The 26,599-nt window shown below is 44.3% G+C and overlaps 1 protein-coding gene across 1 annotated transcript; it reads right to left on the reverse strand.

The window, feature by feature from the left end:
- Positions 1-1,437: 1,437 nt before the first annotated feature.
- Positions 1,438-24,872, reverse strand: LOC120918736 (NXPE family member 1-like). Its single transcript, XM_040330460.1, has 5 exons — positions 24,556-24,872; positions 23,745-24,466; positions 8,849-8,910; positions 3,887-4,105; positions 1,438-2,001 (listed from the first exon to the last, which is right to left on the reverse strand). The coding sequence occupies exons 1-5, from the start codon at positions 24,688-24,690 to the stop codon at positions 1,466-1,468; spliced, it is 1,674 nt and encodes a 557-aa protein (XP_040186394.1). The 5' UTR covers positions 24,691-24,872; the 3' UTR covers positions 1,438-1,465.
- Between the last annotated feature and the right edge of the window lie 1,727 nt (positions 24,873-26,599).

Here is a 26,599-nt window from a genome sequence, read left to right on the forward strand (position 1 = left end):
ATAGATACAGCTCACCATTTCGCCGCTTGTCCAGCGTCAGTCTCATCCAAGTCCTTAATACAGGGCCGACATGCCGCCCGTGTGTGGACTCGGTCTAGGCCACTAGGGACGAGGGGATGTCTTCATCCAGCATTCAGGGCATCGGGTATGCAGGCATTTCCGTCTCATATGGTAATGCACGGAGGTGTATACGAGAATCTGGTATGTAGTTTGCAGCGTCTCCCGGAAGTCCCCTGGAAGGGGCGGGGGGTTCCGGAGAGGGTTGTCTGGTGGGTGGATAGTCCTTGCCCTCACAGCGAGGAGAGTAATGGCGTCATGCTAATTTCTTTCACTCGTGACCCGAGTTTCTTCAAAGATTCTCGTATACACCTCTGTGCATTACGGAATGAGATTGCAACACCTGCATACCTGATGCCCTGAATGCCAGATGAAGACATCCCCCCATCCCTAGTGGCCTAGACCAAGCCCACACACGGGTGGCATGTTGGCGCTGTTTTAAGGACTTGGATGAGACTGACGCTGGACAAGCGGCAAAATGGTGAGCTGTTATCTATCCCCATCTTGGCTGGGGATTTTTTTTATCTGCACGCATACTCACCTGCCATCTCAATATCCATAAGTTTCATAGTGATTCTGTGTTCAACTTATATGGACTGTCTCAACAGAAAACTTTATTCCGTGTGTAAGGTTTGCATTAGTAATCTCCAGTCCAGCCGAAGGGAGCCAAATGCATGAATTCGCTATACTGGCAATTACCTAGGTTGACATACTCAGTGGAGTGTCTATTATCTTTATTCAATTATTTCTGCACTAGGACTGTATCAAGAGAACTATCCCTGCATGATCATTGAGTCTGTTTGTGGTGGCCGTAAAGACAATTGTTTAATTTTAGATAAATGTGGTGGAGGTGGGTGTACCTACATATTTATTAATTGTTAGTATCATGTGTAAATTTCTAAAAGGTTTTTAGTTTCATAATACCGGTAGTTCCTTTTTGAAGAATTATTTTGGGAAATTCTTCCCCCTCTGTTTCTATATGTCATGACCCTTCAACTGGCTTTTGTCGGACTGGTTGCCATAAAGATGGGCCGAATGTCAGCCGGTTTTTATTGAACTAGCCAATGTTGCCCGACATTTGGCCCATGTGTACTAGGCTTAACCCTAACCTGAACCTTTAAGAGACACTGTCACCTTGTAAGGATCCACCCAGTTGCCTGCTTGACAACTGGTCCTGCTTTTCAGCCCATAGCTGAAAAACAGAGGCCTCCTTCTTCTTACCCTGGCATTCCAGTGAGTTCTGGAGAAGCAGAGTTTACAGTGGTGACTGACAATACCCGCAAGCAGTCTTGAGTGCTCAGCGATCATTTGATCGCTCAGAGGTGGCATGGGACAGCTGCAGTGTGACACTGATGCTGCAGCATAGAAGTGAGTATGTAGTTTTTTCAACTGAGCCCAAATTTTTCCTTTAACAGATATAAGACAAAAACAAGTTGATCTGATTTTTAACAACATGCTCCGATGGATGGAGATCTCTAGAGTCCAATGCTGTGGTCATGTCCCAAGCATCTATCATCCCAACATTAAGTCCACTAAAGATGTCCTTTAATAAGAGGTACTGAATATAACCATGGAAATTACTGAATCGCTCAACATCTTGCTCAAAATCCCTGGTATTCTCAGACTTTATGATAACCTTTGTATCCGGACTTCGTAAAAATAAGTTCTCTATGGCACTTCGTATGCTGAGAAGTCTTTTGATGAAAAGGGGGAAGGGAAAGGGCCGGAAGTGCTGTCCTACACCTATCACAACAATTGTGTTGGAGCCACCAGCAAGTCGGTCAAGTTCACTGCCGATGTAGGAGTGATCTCTGACACTGTAGAAGTTTGGAGCTACAAACGGATGTCCATGTTTCTTCCATTGAATGTAGATGTTGTTTTGTAAGTCATATGCCATATGGGTCTTGTGCCAACCAGGTCTGGGAGTGTCAAAAAATGTCAGATCTGAAAGAGATGAAAGGGCAATTTTTTTGTTTTTTACAGACTTTGTCAAAAATCCACCAAAATTATATAGTTATTGAATTATCATTAAGTAGAAGACTCCAGGCTTCCAAACTTTTTTTTTGTTTCGTAAAAAGTACACAGAATTAAACATCAACAAGAACAGTAATAATTTAAAGTTGAAAAAACTATTATTCAATATAAAATATCAACTCATGATTAGCTATTTCAGCCATTTTGTAAATGGCACATTGCACTTTAAAACTGGTAATGTTTGGCACAGGGTTTTAGTGGCAATAAAAAATACTCCATCCCCATCTCTAATCTTCCCCTTATGACCAGACATGGTCCTTAAAGTGTCGCTAAACCCACATCATAACAAAACCATCAGTAAATGGTGTATTACATGGTATTCATGCTCAGTCACTATGGGATTAGCTTTCTGTATTCTGCAAAAAAAACAAACCTGGTTGCTCGTGCTGCTCTCAATCTCTCCCTTCTGTCCATGTCCCCAAAACTAGGAATTTTGCAGCTGTGGTGGCAACTCTACACATGCTCAGTTTTTTGTGAGTTTCTATGCTGAGCATTTTCTCCCTATCACATCCGAGCAACCCATGTGACTATAGAGTCACATATGTGGGTGTATACATAGTAGTAAATGACCGCCCACTCCCTCCCACCTCCACCATGCCCACTAACCAGCTAAACACAATGTAGGGGGGTCTGAAATGTAGAGGGGGTCTGAAATGTAGGGGGGGGGTCTGAAATGTAGAGGGGGTTCTGTACTGTAGGGAGGGGGTCTGTACTGGGGAGGGAGGTCTGTGTAACATGCAGGGGGTCCAGAACTGTTAGGGGGGGGGTGTCTGTGTAACAAACTGTGGGCTATGTAATCTAAAGGGGCCCAGAGGTGCAGGGTGCTGTGTAATGTAAAGGGGTCCAGAGGTGCAGGGTGCTGTGTAATGTAAAGGGGTCCAGAGGTGCGGTGCTAAGTAATGTAAAGGGTCCAGAGGTGCAGGGTGCTGTGTAATGTAAAAGGGTCCAGAGGTGCGGTGCTATGTAATGTAAAGGGTCCAGAGGTGCAGGGTGCTGTGTAATGTAAAGGGGTCCAGAGGTGCGGGGCTGTGTAATGTAAAGGGGTCCAGAGGTGCAGGGTGCTGTGTAATGTAAAGGGGTCCAGAGGTGCAAGGTGCTGTGTAATGTAAAGGGATCCAGAGGTGCAGGGTGCTGTTTAATGTAAAGGGGTCCAGAGGTGCAAGATGCTGTGTAACGTAAATGGATCCAGAGGTGCAGGGTGCTATGTAAGGTAAAGGGGTCCAGAGGTGCAAGGTGCTGTGTAATGTAAAGGGGTCCAGAGGTGCAAGGTGCTGTGTAATGTAAAGGGATCCAGAGGTGTAGGGTGCTGTTTAATGTAAAGGGGCCCAGTGGTGTAGGGTGCAGTGTAATGTAAAGGGGTCCAGAGGTGCAAGGTGCTGTGTAATGTAAAGGGGTCCAGAGGTGCAGGGTGCTGTGTATGTAAAGGGGTCCCGAGGTGCAGGGTGCTGTGTAATGTAAAGGGGTCCAGAGGTGCAGGGTGCTGTGTAATGTAAAGGGGTCCAGAGGTGCAGGGTGCTGTGTAATATAAAGGGGTCCAGAGGTGCAGGGTGCTATGTAATGTAAAGGGGCGCAGGGTGCTGTGTAATGTAAAGGGCCAGAGTGCTCGAACCTCACATCTCATCATTAACCGCCGCCAAGCGCAGCCGCTAGAAATTTATATAAAAAAATATTTAATGACATAAAAAAAAAAAAACGAAAAACGGTTGTGTGTACGCGGCATTAGAAGCTCATTATTTAAGTCATATGTTCCATGGAGTTATACTTTCGAATTCTCCAACACAACAAGGATACTTACTCTTTAGGACATCTGAGAAGAATTCGATCCATTGGCGCATTGTTGAATCGCCCATCAAATATATCATTTTGCCAGCCAAACATTTATTTATGTTTAACAAGGGCTCAAAGGTAGAAAGATTGCAATGCGTTGGGAACCATTGGTTGTTTAGGAAATAACCGCTAGGGAAGGGAAGAGAGGTCCCAATTTGGCATTTTGAAGTCACAGCCATAGGAGTTTCTGAAAAAGAATTGGTAACAGAATTTTTTAGGTTCAAAAAGTTATTTTTGTCTTTTTTTTAGTACACATTAATATCACTATGAATTTTAAAAGGGAATCTATAACAAAACATAATAGTAGAACCACATTTTTGTTGTTGTTTTGAATAGAGTAGAGCAGAGGTCTCCAAACTTTTCTGTATGAAGATCACATAGTATATTTTACAAATATTCGCTGGTCAAAGAAAAAAAAAAAAAACAGTTTAATAAATAAATGACCCCCTCTTTAAATCTGGTCCCCCCTTGCATTAGGGTCTCCCATTAGATCAGGGTCTCCATCAGAGTCCCCATTACAAAGAGTGATCTCTTACATCAGGGTTCTCATCAGAGCCCCTCAGATGGATTCAGAGACTATAGGAAACCTCTACTGACCTGAATCCTCAATCTGTGCACATTGGGGATATGTCATTGGCCCTACCGCAAGATAAAATCTTGCAGCAGGTCGGATGTGGCCCGTGGGCTGTGGTTAGAGACCCTTGGAGTTGGAAAATGTTGAAACATCTGACAGATTCTTATTGCTCTCTGTTTCTTCATTGGTGAGAGTCAGTGGTAGCTGTGGCATCAATTGTCACCACTGTGCCATGCCATCAAACGCAGCCACTGTGCCATCAATTGTCACCACTGTGCCATGCCATCAAACACAGCCACTGTGCCATCAATTATCACCACTGTGCCATGCTATCAAATGCAGTCACTATGCCATCAATTCGCACCACTGTACCATGCCATCAAATGCAGTCACTGTGCCATGCCATCAAACGCAGCCACTATGCCATCAATTATCACCACTGTGCCATGCCATCAAATGCAGTCACTATGCCATCAATTCGCACCACTGTGCCATGCCATCAAACGCAGCCGCTGTGACATGCCATCAAACGCAGTCGCTGTGCCATGCCATCAAACACAGTCACTGTGCCATGCCATCAAACGCAGTCGCTGTGCCATGCCAAACGCAGTCACTGTGCCATGCCATCAAACGCAGTCACTGTACCATGCCATCAAATGCAGCCACTGTGCCATCAATTGTCACCACTATGCCATGCCATCAAACGCAGCCACTGTGCCCCTCAATTGTTGCCACTGTGCCAATTGTCACCACTATGCCCCTCAATTGTCACCACTGTGCCAATTGTCACCACTGTGCCCTTAAATTGTCGCCACTGTGCCCATTGTCACTACTGTGCCTATTGATGCCACTCTGCCCATTGCCACTACTGTGCCCATTGTTGCCACTGTGCATGTCACTGTGCCCTTTAATTTTTGCCACTGTGCCCATTGTCACTACTGTGCCCATTGATGCCACTGTGCCCTTTGTCGCCTCTGTGCCCATCGTCGCCGCTGTGCCCTGTAAAATGCACTTACCTTAATCCTTCGACGTCCCTCGATGTCTTCTTCTCCCACCTTGGTGACGCTTCAGCCAATCAGGTTACCGATAACCAGAATCGGCGAACCTGATTGGCTGAGACGGCCGTCAGTCTTATCCAAGGAACGCACCCCGTACGTTCCCTGGATAAGACATCCGGGAGGACGAGGGCTGTACATAAAAAGCCTATCAGAGCCGCTAGCTCTGATAGGCACTTCCGCACAGCCAACCAGCTGCCGTTATTCAGGTGGTCGGCGCTCAATGTCCGGCCACCTTGAATAAGACCAGCGGTAGCTAGGCTGGCAATAATAACATACATTCATGCAATGCATGAATGTATGCTATTTTCAGTGGCGGTGCGGAGCCAGAGGGGGCGGCGCTCCAGCGCCCTCTATGGATGGACCGCCGCTGGTGAGAGTTCCCCTTACTCATACCTCCCAAATTCTGAACTTCAGAATGAGGGACAGTTGAGGGAGTAAGTGCGTAACAGCAAAATGTGGGTGTGGCCAGAGTCTTAATGTTGGGTGGGGCTTAACCACTTGCCGACCAGCTCACGCCGATATACGTCGGCAGAATGGAATGGCTGGGCAGATCGATGTGTATATATAGTCATTTTTAAGACGCAGCATTGTGGGCGCGCGCCTGCTGCAAACTTCCGTGAGTGTGATCGTGGGTCCCGCGGACTCGATGTCTGCGGGGATACCCGCAATCGTCTCACGGAGAGGAAGGACGGGGGAATTCTGATGTAAACAAGCATTTCCCCATTCTTCCTGGTGACAGGACACTGATCACAGCTCCCTGTAATCAGGAGCAATAATCAGTGTTTTGACACACGTAGCCCAGCCCCCTCTACAGCTAGAACACATCCCTAGGACACACTTAACCCCTTCAGTGCCCCCTCCTGGTTAACCCCTTCACTGCCAGTCACATTTACACACTAATAAGTGCATATTTATAGCACTGATCGCTGTGTAAATGGTCCCAAAATAGCGGCAAAAGTCTCTGATGTGTCCACCAAAATGTCGCAGCCACAATAAAAATCGCGGATCGCTGCCATTACTAGTAAAAAATAATATTAATAAAAATGCCATAAAACTATCCCCTATTTTGTAGACGCCATAACCTTTGCGCAAACCAATCAATAAACGCTTATTGCAATTTTTTTACCAAAAATATGTAGAAGAATATGTATCAGCCTAAACTGAGGAAAAAAATATGTTTTTTTATATATTTTTGGGGGATATTTATTATAGCAAAAAGTAAAAAAATATAGCTTTTTTTTTTAAATTGACGCTTTATTTTTGTTTCTAGCGCAAAAAAACTAATAAAAATAACAAAAACGCAGAGGTGATCAAATACCACCAAAAGAAAGCTCTCTTTGTGGGGAAAAAAGGATGTCCTATCTTACTAATGCCCCCCCAGCTCTCTCACCAATTCCACCCTCCTCTCTTACTAATGCCCCCCACCCCAGCTGGGACCCAGGGCACCCACCAGAAAATATGGGCCATGCCCCCTCTGGGTGCCTGGCGCAAACACACAGAAGCAGGTGGAGCGTTTCTGTGTGAGAAAGAGTTCCGCTTACCTTTCACAAGCTGCTGAGAGTCGGCATCGTGGCTGCTGGCAGAGAGGATCGGGGGGCCACTGGCACATGGGATTGAACCGCTGGCAGAAAGAATTGGAGCTGCCGAGAGTTGGGATAGGTGCCACTGAGAGGCAGGATCGGGAGTCGAAGATGGGGGCAGAGCCAAGAGGTCTGCAAATGATGTCATCAGTTGCTAGGACGCCGGTGGTCCTAACAACTGGTGACTGCATTGAGGAGGGGGGAGCAGAGATTGCAGCCAGATCTTCTCCCAGGAATCCTCAATTGGTGCTGTGTTTGAGAACACACATTGATTCCATTAAGGATACCACTACTGAGTAGAACCCAGGGCTGGAACCGGGACAGTTATGAGGTCTGCCTTACTTTATGCCCCAAATACACAACAAGAAGTGATTGGACATCTCCCCAAACTGAGGGGATTCAACCTCTGACATTTATAAGCTCTCACCTATTCCTCTTCTGGTGGCAACTGTGTAATTTTTTATTTTTTTTACCCACTTTCCATCCTGGGACAATGGCCACAAGGACAAATAGCGAAGGTGAATCTCTTTGCAGGGATTGGGAACATGGCCAGCCGTAAATGCCTTTTTATCATACGTAGGTGGAGTGGTTAGTTAGATGCTTATGGGTTATTGGTTGTATTGTGTGTGACACATTGGGGCATACCACAAGTGGTACAGAACAACCAATTGCCTTTTGGCCCTTTAAAGGCAGGTGACCCAGACATAATTGCTAAGGTTACTAAGTTTGATTTACTAAAGAAGTAAAGGCTGTCACCATGAATAGTCACTGAGCTTAGTAATTAACCATTTGCCTACTAGGCACCTTTACCCCCGTCCTACCCTGGCCATTTTTCAGCTATCAGTTCTGTGACACTTTGAATAACAATTGCGCGCACTGCAACACTGTACCCATATGACATTTATATTTTTTTCACACAAATAGAGCTTTATTTTGGTGGTATTTATTTTTTTGCTAAACAAACTAAAACAGACCACAAATAAAACAAATAAAAAAACAGGTAATTGTTCTCCTTTACTGATGTGCACCGATGAGGCTGCACTGATAGGTGGCACTGATTGGCACTGATGAGTTGGCTCTGAGAATGGGCACTGATAGGCAGCACTGATGGGGAGCACTGATAGGTAACACTGATGAGGAGGCACTGATGGGCACTGATTGGCAGCACTGGTGGGCAATGTTGGAACTGCACTGATACTCAGAACACAGCTCCCTAACACAAGCCGGTTATTGGCTCTCTCCTCTCTCCTCATGCTGTGAGGAGAGAAAAGCCAATAACCGTCTTGTGCTTTCATCCAGTGATCAGCTTTCATTGGCTGTCAGCTGGTCACATGCTAACTGGCAGCTGTGATTGGCCCTGTACCCCAATCTGTGATCAGCTGAGTCCAAAGGACTCGTGATCACAGAACGCACCGCCCGTACGCCGCAAGGGGGCATTGGAAGTCCACAATGTATCCATCTTTCGGCTATAGCGCGGGCAGCAATTGGTTAAACTGAAGCTAAGTTGACTCCAATCAACCAATTATAAACTAACAAAATACATTTTCTACTACTTCCCTTGCACATGATTGGGTATTCAGAGTGAACACAGGCTCACCTTAGGTAATAAGGTGAGCCTGTGTTCACTCTGAATACCCAATCATGTGCAAGGGAAGTAATAGAAAATGTATTAAAGGTACACATAAATAAATAAAAACAATATGAAAATATAGACTTACTTGCGCATTTTAAAACATTGATACTTCCAACTCTTTTGGGAATTTCTTTGCCAGTGTTTGACCTTTAAAAATAATGAAAAAAATAAGAAATACATTTATTATTTCCAAGGTGCTGATATGCTTTCATTGTATGCATACAGTATCTCACAAAAGTGAGTACACCCCTCACATTTAGTGTTGCTCACGAATATTCATATTGCGAATATTCGGCTCGAATATGGCATATTCGAGTATTCGCGAATATCTCAAATTTCGCGGCCAATATTCGCTATTCCGAATATTCGCATTTTTTCAATTTTATTTTTAAAACAGATCACATCCTAGTGATCTCCATCGACGTCTAAAAGCATTGCTGGTATGATTAGAGACACTGGGCCGAGTAGCTGAAGCAAACATTTTATATTGCCAAATATTCGCAATGCGAATATTCGGCAATAGGAATATTGCGCGATTATTTTCTCCGTCCTTCTTTTGCATCGGAGCCAATCAGAGTTCTCCTACCACAGTTGTCGAAATTCCGCAATCAATTTCGCATTTGCGAAATTTCGATAAAATATCACGAATATTCGATTTCAGAATGAGCCAATCAGAGTTCTCCTACCGCACGTGTCAAAATTTCGCAATTATTTTCGCATTCGCAATAGCAAAATTTCGTAAAAATTTCATTTGGATAAAACATCACGAATATTCGATTTTAGCGAATATTTCTCTAATATTCGGCTATATATTCGTGATATATCGCGAAATCGAATATGGCGTATTCCGCTCAACACTACTCACATTTTTGTAAATATTTTATTCTATCTTTTCATGTGACAACACTGAAGAAATGACACTTTGCTACAATGTAAAGTAGTGAGTGTACAGCTTGTAGAACAGTGTAAATTTGCTGTCCCCTCAAAATAACTCAACACCAGCCATTAATGTCTAACCCACTGGCAACAACCCCTAAGTGAAAATGTCCAAATTGGGCCCAGTTAGCCATTTGCCCTCCCCGTTGTCGTGTGACCCGTTAGTGTTACAAGGTCTCAGCTGTGAATTGGGAGCAGGTTGTGTTAAATTTGGTGTTATCGCTTTCACTCTCTCATAGTGGTCACTTTAAGTTTAACATGGCACCGCATGGCAAAGAACTTTCTGAGGATCTGAAAAAAAGAATTGTTGCTCTAAATAAAAATAGCCTATAAAAAGTTTGCCAAGACCCTGAAGCTGCAGCACGGTGGCCAAGAGCGTCTAACCGTTTAATAGGACAGGTTTCACTCAGAACAGGCCTCGCCATGGTCGACCAAAGAAGTTAAGTGCACATGCTCAGCGTCATATCCAGAGGTTGTCTTTGGGAAATGGACATATAAGTGCTGTCAGCATTGCTGCAGAGGTTGAAGGCATGGGGGGTCAGCCTGTCGGTGCTCAGACCATACGCAGCATCAAATTAGTCTGCATGACTGTTATCCCAAAGGAAGCCTCTTCTAAAGATGATGCACAAGAAAGCCCGCAAACAGTTTGCTGAAGACAAGCAGACTAAGGACATGGATTACTGGAACCATGTCCTGTGGTCTGATGAGACCAAGATAAACGTATTTGGTTCCGATGGTGTCAAGCGTGTGTGGTGGCAACCAGGTGAGGAGTACAAAGACAAGTGTGTCTTGCCTACAGTCAAGCATGGTGGTGGGAGAGTTGTGGTCTGGGGCTGCATGAGTGCTGCCGGCACTGGGGAGCTACAGTTCATTGAGGGAACCATGAATGCCAACATATACTGTGACATACTGAAGCAGAGCATGATCTCCTCCCTTCGGAGACTGGGCCTCAGGGCAGAATTCCAACATAACGACCCCAAACACACCTCCAAGATGACCACTACCTTGCTAAAGAAGCTGAGAGTAAAGGTGATGGACAAGCCAAGCATGTCTCCAGACCTAAACCCTATTGAGCATCTGTGGGGCATCCTCAAAAACAATGTAGAGGAGCGCAAGGTCTCTAACATCCGCCAGCTACCTGATGTCGCCATGGAGGAGGGGAAGAGGACTCCAGTGGCAACCTGTGAAGCTCTGGTGAACTCCACGCCCAAGAGGGTTAAGGCAGTGCTGGAAAATAATGGTGGCCACACAAAATATTGACACTTTGGGCCCAATTTTTATATTTTCACTTAGGGGTGTACTCACTTTTGTTGTCAGCGGTTTAGACATTAATGGCTGTGTGTTGAGTTATTTTGAGGGGACAGAAATGTACATTGTTATACAAGCTGCAGTGGCGCAACCAGAGTTATGGGCGCCCGGGGCGAAAAAAAAATTTCGCCCCCCCCCTTATATAAACATCCACGTTTATATGTGCATAAACGTGGGGGACTTAAATATTTTGGAGCTTTTTTTTAAAACACCTACACTGACACTGACCTGACACCTACACTGACACTGACCTGACACCTACACTGACACTGACCTGACACCTACACTGACCTGACACCTACACTGACACTGACCTGACACCTACACTGACCCCTACACTGACCCCTACACTGACCCCTACACTGACCCCTACACTGACCCCTGCACTGACCCCTACACTGACCCCTACACTGACACTGACCCCTACACTGACACTGACCCCTGCACTGACACTGACCCACCTAACTCCTACAGTAGAAGTCCATCCTCTGAGTCCTCCTTACCTGTGTCTGCTCTTCTCCAGAGACTCCTCCAGGACGGACAGGACCCCAGCACTGGATATGCAGAACTGCTTCCGACGGAGTTCCGACTCTCTTCCCCGCCGGCCGCCAGCACTATCCACCCGCAGCCCGCTCCATGCTGCAACTCCCCTCCACACAGTGGCAGCGCCGTACCGCAGAGCACTAGAGCGGAGGGGAAGACGGCGCCGGCGGCTTTCCGTGCCTGACGTCTCCCGCCGGCCGCCGCCATTTTCAGACTTTCCCGGCGCTCTGCGATTGGACGTATGGCGGTCATGTGCGGAGGCGGGACTTCCAGCCCCACTCCTCACATGACCCCCATATGCCCAATCACAGGGCGCTGGACATTACACATTACACGCTGGCCGCTCGGAACATCCGGTGACACGGGAAATTAAAATTAGGAGGAGGCACGGAAAGTCGCCCCCCTAAATGGTTCGCCCGGTGCAACAGCACCCCCTGCCCCCCCCCCTTCCTACGCCAGTGACAAGCTGTACACTCACTACTTTACATTGTAGCAAAGTCTAATTTCTTCAGTGTTGTCACATGAAACGATATAATAAAATATTTACAAAACTGTGAGGGGTGTCAGAACCAGCAGGCACCAAGCAGGAGAGGGGAGATTGCAGGCATTCTAGCCTGACGTTGAGGTACCGCTGATACATTTGCCATTAGCTACCCTATGCTGGAGACAATGGGCGGCGACGGGGGGTGAGAAGTGGATCCCAACACAGTGCATATCTTCACTGAATTTGAAGTATAATCACTAATATTGCCACTACCGGTGCTGTATCATTGGTGATACATTACACTGCTATTTACACTGATAAAGAAATGGATTATAATTAGTTTTATGATAATTGGGGGGGACAGGAAGGTAGTTGGTGCAAGAGGGGGGTTGGAGGTGAAGGGGTAGTCTGTCATCTGACCTTATCCAGGCTTCCACTGGAACAGGACCGTACAGGATTTGACAGCTCCCTGACTGCCACTGCCATTTATAAACACAGAAGCCAGCAGAAGAAGTCTTCCACTACTCACTTCCTGCGGCCCAGACTGATGACCTGCAGATTGTGGCCAAGAAATTAAGTAGTAAAATTCTTCTTCTGCTGGCGTCTCTGTTTACATTTGAAAGCAAGATTGAGTGACCCGTCATATCCTGTGCAGGACCCGTGCTGATGGGGGTCTGACCAGTGTGACTAGAACAGCAAATCTTCCACCTGACACATCTCATCTCCCTGGGGTTCTGACTGCCCACATATGCTGATGGAGATCTGGATGGGGTTAGCCTGAACAAAAGTAAGCCAGTTTAAAGGTGATTTATAACTACCTTCTGCTGTCTCACTCTGATATACAATTCCTTTGCCACAATGCCTTATTTTGTATGCCGTGCTGCACATTACCTATTCTGCACCCCTTCATTCCATATGTGATGGTGTCATTTCCTATACTACACCCCTCATTTCGTATGTCATGCAGTATATTCCCTATGCCACAAAGCCTAATGCCGCGTACACACGACCGTTTTTTCGGGTTCTAAAAAATGATGTTTTTAACCACTTCAATACAGGGCTTTAAAACCTACCTCCATACCGGGCCTATTCTGGCACTTCTCTCCTACATGTACAAATCATCATTCTTTTGCTAGAAAATTACTCAGAAGCCCCAAACATTATGGCGGTCATTGCAACTTTTTATCTTGCACGGTATTTGCGCAATCATTTTTCAAACGCCTTTTTTTGTAAAAAAAATGGTTTCATGAATTAAAAAATAACAAAACAGTAAAGTTAGCCAAATTTTTTTGTAAAATATGAAAGATGATGTTACGCCGAGTAAATAGATACCTAACATGTCATGCTTTAAAATTGCACACACTCATGGAATGGCTGCAAACTTCGTTACTTAAAAATCTCCATAGGCGACGCTTTAAAAGTTTTACAGGTTACCAGTTTAGAGTTACAGAGGAGGTCTAGTGCTAGAATTGTTGCACACGCTCTAACGCACGCATGTGTGGTTTGAACGACGTTTACATACGTGGGCGAGACTTACGTGTGCGTTCGCTTCTGAGCGCGAGCTACCGGTGACAGGGGCTTTTAATTATTTATTTTTTATTTTAAATTTTTAATTTTTTTACGTATTTATTTATTTTTTACACTTTAAAAAAAAAAAACATTTTCGATCGCTTTTATTCCTATTACAAGGAATGTAAACATCCCTTGTAATGGGAATAGTGTGTGACAGGTCCTCTTTAAGGAGAGATGCGGGGTCAATAAGACCCCACATTTCTCCTCCAGGCTGGAAAGAATGAGATTGTGAAAAAAAATTCACAGATCTCATTCTTACTAGCCGCAATTGCGGTTTGTTTACTTATGGGTACCCGTGCGTGACGTCATCACATTGCGCCCGGGCCTCCGACGGTCATAGAGATGACTGCTGACCATCTCTCCGGGCCTCCGATGGCACAGGAGAGCCCGGAGAAGCACCGGATGGTGGCGGGAGGGGGGGATGTCCCCTCAACGCCGCCTATAAGAACAATCAAGCGGCGGAACCGCCGCTATGATTGTTATGGTGCTGTCAGGGCACAGACCTTTCATGGTCACATTCCCCAGTTGGTTCTGGGTAGAATCGAACCTGGGACCTCTCCATTTTCAGGTCCGGCTCTTTGTCTCTGAGCCACTGCTCAGTTCTAGTCTGTGTGCTGTCCGTTGGAGCCTGGTTCTGAACCTGTACTTCTGTGGACCAATCAGTGGCCAGTGCGGCCTATTTAAGCCAGCCCCTTCCCCTTTGCTAATTGCTGGTTCGTTGTCAGCTTTACCCTGTGAGAGAACCTTGAAACCTGAATACCCTGACCTGTTTGACCCGGATTGGACCTTGACTATTCTCTGCCGTCTCCTACACTTGACCCCTGCCTGCTTATCGGATTTGCTGTTGTCTCCTGCCCCTTGACCTTGGCTTGCTCTCACGGACTTCCTCTGATCTCTCCAACTCCTGACCCACGGCTTGTGACCCGGATTTGCCTTTGTTTCCTGTTGGTCCCTTCTGGACTTACCTGCCTGTTCCTGCCTGATCAACGACTGTCTCCAGTCCTCTGCACCTGCCCTGTTTTCGTCAGCTGCACCAAGTCTGCCTACCAGTTCCCGGCACCGGTGCCTCCTTGTGCCGTCCCTCCTCTGTTCTAACTCCAGGGAGTGGTCTGCACAGGGTCGCAAAGATGAGCCGCCCTCAGCATCTCGGCCTCGGTGAGTACTTACCTTAATGGTCCTGACAGGTGCGCAGGATCGCTGCCGGAACAAAATGATATCTGAATGATGCCTCTAGGTGCAGGCATCATTAAGATATCACCGCACAAACTACAGGACATCATATGACGTCCACCCGGGATAACAGATACCCTTTTTGGACGTCATATGACGGCGTGCGGTTTTGAAGTGGTTAAGGGTCTAGAAAAAATTACATTTTTTTCAAGCCGATCATTAAAACGGCTTTGCCTACACATGATCGTGAAAAAAAAAATGCTCTAGCAAAGCGCGGTGATGTACAACACGTACGAAGGCACTATAAAGGGGAAGTTCCATTTGGATGGCGCCACCCTTTGGGCTGCTTTAGCTGATTTTGTGTTAGTAAAAGACGATTTGCGGTTTTCTGTCTGTTACTGCGTGATGAATGTGCTTACTCCATTACGAACGCTAGTTTTACCAGAACGAGCGCTCCCGTCTCATAACTTGCTTCTGAGCATGCGCGTTTTTTTTACGTCGTTAAAGCCCACACACGACAATTTTTTTACAACCTTAAAAACGACAACGTTAAAAACGTAGTGAAAAAATAGAGCATGTCCGAAAATTTTTAGATCGTGAAAAATTCGTGAAAAATTCTCTGGAGCCCACACAATAGTTTTTAATGACATAACCCCCCACCCCGAAAAACGGTTGTGTGTACGCGGCATTATTCAGTATGCAATGCTGCACATTCCATATTCCCTAGGGCCTTAATCCATATGCCATGCTCTACATTCCCTATTCTGTACCCCATAATTATATATAGGGAGTCATCCCTCTCAGAATACAAAGCCTCAGCAGGAGAGTTCCCAGCATCAACATTGCTTGTATTGATGCAGGGATCTCTCAGTTTTTTTGATAAACCAGCTGGTTAAAGCGGAATTCAGATTTTTTTTTTAAAAGTCAGCCGCTACAAATGCTGCAGCATACTTAAAGCGGTTGTAAACCCGCATATACCTTTTTTTACACCTGCAAGGCAAAAGCCATAATGAGCTAGTATGCACCGCATATTAGCTCATTATGAAATACTTACCTCGGAACGAGGTAGGGAACTTACCTGGTCCACGCCGAGCCAAGCGTGTCTTCCGGTTATCGCCGCTCCAGCACTGTGATTGGCTGGAGCAGCGATGACGTCACTCCCGCGCATGCGCGTGGGAGATTTCCTTTCCGCCATGGGTCGGCGGGGCCGGCCCTTCAGCTGAGGATCCCCCCGGCGCATGCGCCGCTGCAATCAGCGGCGCATTGCGAGGGGAATGTGTCCTAAACTGTGCAGGTTTAGGAGATATTCTTTATACCAACAGGTAAGCCTTATTATAGGCTTACCTGTAGGCAAAAGTAAAAAAAGTGGGTTTACAACCACTTTAGCAATTGGACACTTACACTGGCAGGGAGTGATCAAGGGTGTGTCTGGGAGGTGCTTACTAACTGTGTAGGGGACGGATACACTGGAGAAACAGAGAGATCCGTGTTTCAGCTTAGCTGAAACACGGATCTCTCTTTTGCTGCCTGACAGGTCAGCGGTCTGCCTTGTTTACAAGGAGACATCTGTGAATGAAACCACACAGATGTCTATCAAGTAGCAGCTGAAATCGCACTGACCTTGCTACTTTGAAATCGCACTAATTCAAGTGAAGTCGCGCGATTTCAAAGTAGCATCAATGTGAACCAGGGCTCAGTTTTGTTTGATTGCAGTTTTGAGTTTTATTTATTTATATGACATTTTTTGGTGTGGGAACACGACAACATCTGCAGCAATCAATTATATTATTTACTGAATTTTGTTCACAATATGCATGGTAGTGCGGGAGACTTTAGTATAGAATTTATTTGGGGTTGTTCTTTGGTGGTAGGTTATGACAGTAACAAGAAATATACAGCTAAATTTAAAAAAAAAATAATGCTTTGGACAAGTTTTCCTTTGGTAATAAAAAAAAAACAGGAGACAGCCATTACCATTTACCACCAAATGAAAGCCCAGTTTTTCCTGAAAAATAAAATAAAAAACAAAGGTATAATCCACCTGAATGCACAAAGTAGTTGTGATGATGTGTAAAGTTTTACTAACACATGTCAAAGTTGCAAAATTGTGCTCAGGCATTAACATTTGTTTTACCCTTAGACGTGGAGGGGTTAAAGTTATGCTATGTGAATTGGAACATGTAACAAATATAAATGAGGCGCTGTCCCAATTTTTGCATAAATCCTGGAGCAGGACTAAGTGGGGAAATAATCACCTTGTAAGAATATTTAAATACTTTAAATAAAAAACAAATCAAACAATTTGCCTGAACCGGATTCTGAAGCAGATCCTTTAATTTGCTCTTAAAGGGGTTGTAAAAGTACAATTTTGCGTTGCAAAGGCTCCATTTTATCAAGGCTTGGCAAACGCTGAACAATAAAACGTATGCTGGACTGATTTAAAGGGGTTGTAAAGGTACAATTTTTTTTCCCTAAATAGCTTCCTTTACCTTAGTGGAGTCCTCCTTCACTTACCTCATCCTTCCATTTTGCTTTTAAATGTCCTTATTTCTTCTGAGAAATCCTCACTTCCTGTTCTTCTGTCTGTAACTCCACACAGTAATGGGAGGCTTTCTCCCTGGTGTGGAGTGGTGTGCTCGCCCCCTCCCTTGGACTACAGGAGAGTCAGGATGCCCACTTACACACAGCTCCTTTCTCTATCTGCAATGTAGAGAGCGTCCTGACTTTCCAGTAGTCCAAGGGATGGGGCGAGCACGACACTCCACACCAGGGAGAAAGCCACGCATTACTGTGTGGAGTTACAGACAGAAGAACAGGAAGTGAGGATTTCTCAGAAGAAATAAGGACATTTAAAAGCAAAATGGAAGGATGAGGTAAGTGAAGGAGGACTGCACTAAGGTAAAGGAAGCTATTTAGGAAAAAAAATTAAGTTTTCAACCCCTTTAAATCAGCCCAGCATAAGTTTTATTGTTCAGCATTTGCCAAGTCTTGATAAAATGGAGCCTTTGCAACGCCATAACATGTTGACTTTAACTAAATGTTAATAAAACACAGTTTTTGTATTTTTTTTACAAAGTGTTTGGCACTCTCCTCCAGCCAAACCAGTTTGTACTCAAGGTACGTGCTAACTAATGACCTTTACTTCCTGAACCGCAACAAAATAAATCTTCACCTGTACAAGTACAGTAACACCTTGGATTGCAAACATAATTCGTTCCAGAAACATGCTTGTAATCCAAAGCACTTGTATATCAAAGCATGTTTCACCTTAAGAAATAATGGAAGCTCAAGTGATTCGTTCCACAACCATTTATTCATAGGTCCTTCAGTTTATAGTCCATATAAAAAGATTATAGCAATAGGTTGTGTAACCATAAAATGTGATTTGGCCGGGCAAAAGCCAGATCGTGTGTACACGGCATAAGTGTAGCAATATGTTGCTAAATGTTGTACCTTCATTAAATGTAACCATATTGCTACACTTATGCCTAGTACACACGAGAGGATTTATCCGCGGAAACGGTCCGGAGGTCCGTTTCCACGGATAAATCCTCTGGCGGATTTTGATCTCATGGTTGCGCCGTCTCGTGTTGCGCCGTCGCCGCGATAATGACGCGGCGACGTGCGCGACTCTGTGATATAAGGACTTCCACGCATGCGTCGAATCATTACGACACATGCGAGGGATGGATTCGGACGGATTGATCCGGTGAGTCTGTACAGACCAGCAGATCAATCCGTTGGACTGGATTCCAGCGGATAGATTTCTTAGCATGTTAAGGAAATCCATCCCCGGGGGAAAAAATCAGCGGAAAAAATATCCGCTGGATCGTACACACCAGGGGATCTATCCGCTGAAACCGGTCCGCGGATCAATTCCAGCGGATCGATCCTCTTGTGTGTACGGGGCCTTAGAGGCTCCTCTCTTCTCTTTTATACTGAGTTGTGACATGGCACTACTTGTATATCAAGACCTCACTTGTATATCAAGTTAAAATGTATTAAAAAATGTAGCTTGTCTTGCAAAACGCTCTCAAACCAAGTTACTCTTAAACCAAGGTTTTACTGTATCAAGAATGAATAGCAGGAATGATCAGGAATGATCCAGCACCTTATATTCTAGGGTTTTAGGTGTGTCTGTGTACCCGGTGTATTCACCCAATCTGTTTTATCTAGTGACTATTATCCCTTAGACAGAATATAAAATTAAAACTTTTAGGGTTGTCAAAAAAACAGAAGGGTAATCTTCCAATGGGGACACTGGTTCGGGTGGACACTGGTTTGGGTGGACACTGGTTTGGGTGGACACTGGTTCGGGTGGACACTGGTTCGGGTAGACACTGTATGTAGGACCATGTATTACTGTACACAATTGTGTTCAAAAGTTTACATACCCTGGCAGAATTTATGATTTTTTGGCCATTTTTCAGAGAATATGAATAACACAAAAACATTTCTTTCACTCATGGTTAGTGTTTGGCTGAAGCCATTTATTATCAATCCACTGGCCCGGATTCAGTAAGATTTGCGCATAAATTACGGAGGCACAGGGCAACGATGTTGCCCTGCGCCCCCGCAAATTTGCGCCGCTGCCCTCGATTCACGGAGCAGTAGCTCCGTAAATTGCGAGGGCGCGCCGGCAAAATTGCCCGGCGTAAGCGCGCGCAATTTAAATGATCCCGCAGGGGGCGGGAATCATTTAAATTATCATTATCATTTAAATCATTTAAATTCCCGCGCCGATCGTAAAGCGCATGCGCCGTCGGGAAACTTTCCCGACGTGCATTGTGGCAAATGACGTCGCAAGGACGTCATTTGCTTCAAAGTGAACGTGAATGGCGTCCAGCGCCATTCACGAATCACTTACGCAAACAACGTGAAATTCAAATTTCACGACGCGGGAACGGCGGGTATACTTTAGCATTGGCTGCCCCTACTATTAGAAGGGGCAGCCTTACGCTAAAGACGCCGTACGGAAACTCCGTAACTTGCGTACGCAGGGCCCGCGCAACATTGTGAATCAGTGTTAGTATGCAATTTGCATACTATACACTGAGCACAATGGGAGCACCCCCTAGCGGTCATCGCAAGAATGCAGCCTAAAATCTGCGTGGCATAAGAGCCTTATGCCACGCAGATTTTAGGCTGCAGTCGGCGTTACGATGTTCCTGAATCAGGAGCATTCGTAACGCCGGAGCAAGTCAGCAATTGCGCTGCGTAACTATGGTTACGCAGGCGCAATTGCTCTCTGAATCCGGGCCACTGTGTTTACTCTTTTTAAATCATAATCACAACTAGACATGTGCAATTTGTTTAGTTCCAAATTTGTTTTTTTTTTAACAAATTTAGACAAATTCATTCAATCAGAAATATCAAAATTTCGGAAATTAAAAATTTTGGAAATTCGGAAATTAGAAATGTGAAAATTTTAAAATTCTAAATCCGAAAATTCGGAAATTTGAAATCTGAAAATCTGGAAATTCAACATTTGAACATTTGAAAATTCAATATGGGAAGATTCGGAAATTCGAAAATTTGGAAAATGGAAATTCAAAAATCCGAAATTTCAGAAAATCGGAGATTTAGAAATCATAAAAAAAAGGATGAAAATCCAAAAATTCAAGAGAACGAAAATCTGAACAAAAATCAGAAAATTCAACTATTACATTATAGGTATTGGAGATTCCTTTCAAATTTGGCTGTTTGAACGTAACGAATACGAATGTATCCGAAGTTATGAATTATCCCTGAATGCCATATCTAAACGAATGGAAAGTACCAAATTAATAATAAACAACAATAATAATAATAATAATAATAATATAAAAACATATTATTATTATTTAGTTTTGTTCCATTTGATTAGATGCAGCATTATTTATTTTCGGATAATTCGTAACTTCAGATAAATTTGTATTCGTTGCGTTCACTAACAGACAAATTGAAAGAACATTCCAATATCTATGATTAAATAGTTAGTTATTATTAGTTAAATATTATTTAGAATTTGGGGATTTTTGTTTTTTCTAATTTTTGGATCTTTGAATTTCCGAATTTATTGAATTTCCGAATTCCGAATTTCCAAATTTCCAAATTTTTGAATTTCCTGAAAAAAAAATAAAAAAGAATGAAAACAGCACAGAGATAAGCCTCAAACCTTCTGGCACAAAGTCATTTGATGAAAATGTAGCTTTTTGGCCACAACCATAAACTCTACATTTGTAGAGGAGTCGACAAAGGCCTATGATGAAAGGTACACCATTCCTACTGTGAAACACGGAGGTGGATCGCTGATATTTTGGTCAAAAGTGATGGCAAGATGAATGCAGTATTTATCAAAAAATTGCATTCATCAGCCAGGAAGCTGCACATAGGACGTACTTGGACATTTCAACATGACAATGATCCAAAACACAAGACCAAGTGGACCTGTCATTGGCTACAACAGAATTAAGTGAAAGTTCTGGAGTGGCCATCTAAGGCCTTGTACACACGACCGGACAGTCCGCTGAAAACGGTCCGTCGGACCGTTTTCATCGTACATGTCCGGTCGGTGATTTCTGTCTGATGGTTGTACACACCATCAGACAGAAATTTGAGACAATCCGCGCGGACAGACAGCGCGGTGACGTGTCCGCGCCGTCACCGCAACGATTATGCGGCGACGTGCGCGACGCAGGAAGGTCAATGCTTCCACGCATGCGTCAAGGTCATTCGACGAATTCGAGGGATGGCGGCCGCTCGGACATGTACGGTAGGTCTGTATAGACGACCGAACATGTCCGAGGGACAGGATTCCAGCGGGCATGTTTTAAAACATGTTCAGAAATATTTGCCCGCTGGAAAAAGTCCCGGCGGGCAAATGTACGCTGGAATCCTGTCCGCTCGGGCCTACACACTACCGAACATGTCTGCTGAAACTGGTCCGCGGACCAGTTTCAGCAGACATGTTCGGTCGTGTGTAAGGGGCCTCAGTCTCCTGACCTCAATATCATTAAGCCACTCTGGGGAGATCTCAAACGTGCCGTTCATGCAAGACAGCCCAAGAATTTACAGGAACTGAAGGCTTTTTGCCAAGAGGAATGGGTAGCTTTACCATCTGAGAAGATAAAGAACCTCATTCACAAATACCACAAAAGACTTCAAGCTGTCATTGATGTTAAAGGGGGAAATACACGGTATTAAGAACTGGGGTATATAAACTTTTGATCAGGGTCATTTGGGTAGTTTCTGTTGTCACTATGATTTAAAAAAAGTAAACACAGTTTATTGATAATAAATGGCTTCAGCCAAATACTAACCATGAGTGAAAGAAAAGTTTTTGTGTTATCATTCATATTCTCTGAAAAATGGCCAAGAAATCATAAATTCTGCCAGGGTATGTAAACTTATGAGCACAACTGTGTACAGTAATACATGGTCCTACATACAGTGGGATCATGAATTTGACAGGAAGTCAGATCACAACACCAAAAAAATGAAATTTAAAGATTTGGAGTCTAAGAGCAAAATAAGTTACTTTTTTGCATTACGAATTCATACTCAAACATAATTTTCTTTTTTTAAACCATAGTTTAGTGTCTTGCATACTGCATCAGACATTTTGATCTGCTAATCATTTTAATATGCAATTTTGAATTAAAGTTAAAGCGGTAATTCACCCTCAGTGACACGATTTTACCATCGAGACAGGCATTGTAGCGCGAGCTACAGTATGCCTGTCACGATTTTTTTACCCCCGTACTCACTGTGTACTCGTACATTATAGATTTCGGCTCCCGCGGGGAATGGGCGTGCCTATGGAGAGGGAGGATGATTGACGGCCGGCCCTGGCACGTCACTCTCCCCGAAGACAGCCGGAGTAGGTCTCGGCTCTTCACGGCGCCTGCACACAGGCTATGCGCAGGCGCCGTGAAGAGCCAAGCCTATTTCGGCTATTTCCGGAGAAGCGTGACGCGCCAGAGCCGGCCGTCAATCATCCTCCATCTCCATAGGCACGCCCATTCCCAGAGGGGAGTCGGTATCTTCCATGTACGAGTACACGGTGAGTACGGGGATAAAAAAATCGGGACAGGCATACTGTAGCTCGCGCTACAATGCCTGATTTTATGGTAGAAGAAAAAATATTTTTTTTTTTGGGTTTATAGGGTGAACCCCCGCTTTAACCTTTGGCAAACTCATTTGCCTATTTAAATATTTTCATCAAGACGGTAATTTGTTTCAAAACAAGCCTTTACAGACTTCTGTAGCTGCAGTCTATGTGGAGAAATTCATCCTTATATTTCACATTAGATGTGCTGAAGTTATTCAAGTGGTTTTCTCAGTAGGTCAGCTTACCCCACACCCTTCTTGGAAGTGAGTCAGCAGCTTTCTAACGTGTAAAGTTAATGCAAAGCAGGTTCTTTGGCAGGGGGATTAGGAGGGAGCTGAGCGCATGAGAAATAAGTACAGTACTTAAAGTGGCTGTAAAGGTAAAAATGTTTTCCCCTAAATAGCTTCCTTTACCTTAGTGTAGTCCTCCTTCACTTACCTTATCCTTCGATTTTGCTTTTAAATGTCCCTATTTCTTCTGAGAAATTCTCACTTCATGTTCTTCTGCCTGTAACTCTACACAATAATGCGAGGCTTTCTCCCTGGTGTGGAGTGTTGTGCTATGCGACACATAGTAGCCCATTATGCTTTACCTTTGCAGAGAAATAAAGAGGAAGTAAAACCCATCAGGGTTTACTTCCTCTTTAAAAAGGCATTATTAATTGGTACATGTTTTTTTTTTTACCATATGATTGTTTTGAATTGTTTGAAAAGTTTTGCAACAGGTTTACCTAAAAAAAATTGAATCCTACTTTTAATGAATCCTATCAAAACATGGAAATACATTTAGCAACACCTTCTCTCAACAGGTTTGGAGCCTCATAAACTGAAATGCAACATATGCCAGTAATAAAAAGTAACCGTAGGGAGTACTTACAGGGATAATAGAGTCTTGTTTGCGTTGCTGAGGTACGTATAATGCCTGTTCCAACCTTTTAATGATATGAAAGCCTCACAGGGTATTGCTGGTAACTTGATACAGTTGAAAACGTCTCTATATTTTCTGTTTGTATATTCACATTCTTCTTGTTGGGAATTCAAGTAAAATCCACATTCTGTATTTACTTCCTGTTTTTTATGAATAAATAATCCGGTGAAGCCAATATAATTGTATCCCATGTTCCTCCCTTTCCACAGCAGAGCGACCCCTTCACTGGGATGCACTAGGAGAATAGATATTTGTACTTGTCCTTCCCAAAATAATGTAAAATAAATATTGTAAGTTCCATTATTGAAGTCCTCGATTCTTCCAGAAGCTCCAGCTCCAAGCTTTGGTGAAAAGATCCGGGCTTGTAAGAAGTCTCCTCCATAAGTCTTTCTTTTTCCCAAATGACTGAACATCTCAACCTGAACAATCAAGGTGTCTCCAACACAATAATTAGGTTTATAGTTCAATATGATTGATATGCTATTCAGTGCGCTGGTGGTTTCTTTAAAATGCATGGTGTCCTTTTGGGGGATTGTAGCGTTTATCATAGTCATTATCTTGGTTATTTGTTGGTCGATGTCTTTGCTCTTCATTGCTGTGACAATGTACGCAATATTTCCAGAGGCAGGTGCCAGATTATTTTTTACACTGAGAAAGTGAAAGTCCAAAAGCTGATGGGAAATGGTCAATATTTCTACTGTTACACTAAGCCTTATCCACAGACACAATTTAAGTGTGAGTTCTACAAAAAATAACCTACCTGTCTGAAGTTTAGGTGAACGATGTATCTAAACACCAGGATAACTGTACAACACAAAATGATCATAAAACCTTTTCTGAATGATTTGAACATTTTATTGGTCTCCTGAAACAGAAGTGAGGTGAAATCAATCATAAATGTGATCCACGATCTATAGTATAATTAAAGGAAGATCTAAAAACAATGGGCAACCCAAAGTAGTTTTCATGCCATTGTGCTCTTTTGTGCTTTATAGTTTTGCCTAATAAGCAAATAAGCATGGGCATACTGTGTATTTTTATTGTTAGGTTAATTCATAGCAATGGCGACCCCATTTTTTATTTTTATTTTTTGCCAGCCATCGCTGGAGTAACACAGTCTCTCCTGAGAGGGAGAGCGTCCCCAGTCAGCTCCTGTAGGGGATTCCTCTCCCCTCCCTCTGCTCGCTGACACTGCATAATGCGAGCGCTCACACAACCATAGCTGCCCGATCTGCTCCTTCCCCTGCATCCCCATTGGCACGGAGAAGAGCGAGTTGCAGGAAGGACTCCACGAGCACTGTGGGGGGGGGGGGGCCCAAGCCTTCATCTCAGTTACTGAAAAAACAGACTGATTTCTCCCGTCCTTAGGACAGGAGAACCAGCCTGTAAATTCTGAGTGTGGTGACTGCAAGCTGAGACGAGTGTCAGTCTATGACACTCTTTCACAGCCCATCGAGTCCAGTCACCCCCCCACTCTCCTCACATACGAGCAGGGAGGAATGCAGCTCCTCCTCCTCCTTCCAGTCCCACACACACTATCCCTGTGTGCTGTATCTGAAGAGAGGGGATGTGTGGGCGGGAAATATGAAAATCAGCAGCATTCCTGGCTGTGTGTGAATGATGCCTGAGATTCTAGCCTGGACCTGTGGGTAAGTGTGTGCACTGCAGACTGCAGTACACTGTATTATCTCCATCCCTTCTCTCCCCCATCTGTCTCCCTCCCCTCTCCTGTTCTTTCAAGACATTCACAATTTACTTTCACTTTCAGTTAGGCAGGTAATATATGGTGCAAATTTCTTTCCTGCATCCACAGATTGCAGGAAAGAAACTTGCATGATTCCCCCATCAACACAGACAGTGCTGAAAGGGGAATATCCCTCCTATCCAGCAATTGTATTCTCCCGACAAACAGTGATTATCACTAGTGGCTATACAGCAACCACTAGTGATAATCATAAGAGAATCTGCTCATTAATGGTTCAAATCTCAGCCAGGTCCTGCTGATCCAGCTGAGATTTAAACTGTCTATGGCTGGTCTTAGCTCTTAGGCAGCCCATACATTGATCACTTTTTTCATTCAACTATTAGGTTGAATGAAAAAAAAAAAAGAAATCATCCAATTCCCCCATCTACACATTATAGGTGGATAGGGGCATCCTCCCAGTGTGGACCAGTGCTGGAACAACCAGAGTTGATGTCTTGTCCCGGCTATTCACAGAGCTGGTCTCTGTCTCCATGGCAGCGGCGGCAGCACATTGGAACCCAATGCTGGTTACTTTATGAGGCTGATGTACAGGAGGGCCAGCACAATTTGTTGTTAGAGATGGTCTGGGCATGTTCAAAATTCCACATGCCAGAGCCTGCCAGGAAGCCCTAACTGCACAGCACTAATCACAGGCAGTGAGACATTTCCCGGTCTGCAGCTGCACAGATCAGGAAATGTCTCACTGGCTGTGATTAGCACTGTAGAGTGTCGGTTTCCTGGCGGGATCGAGCATGTGGGATTTAAAACACACCGGAGCCTATCTCTATTGGTTGTAGACAGTTGAGCTCCCAGCAGGTTGCTTAGCAGCAGCGGAGCCTTCTCTGACATGCTGATCGGGATGCAATCCAGGTGATGCTCCTAGTAAAATCCTAGAGTTAAATGTCAGTGATTTTATTGATCAAAGCCCACACTTAACAGGCATAGAGCCCACACTTTACAGGCATAGAGCCCACGTGGCTGCTGAACATACGGTTGATTATATATATGTGGTTGTACTCTTGATGCTAATAAATACTGTGTTTATTAGATTTGATGGGAG

This window comes from Rana temporaria, chromosome 12 (assembly GCF_905171775.1).
Source record: "Rana temporaria chromosome 12, aRanTem1.1, whole genome shotgun sequence".
Taxonomy (NCBI): Eukaryota; Metazoa; Chordata; class Amphibia; order Anura; family Ranidae; genus Rana; species Rana temporaria.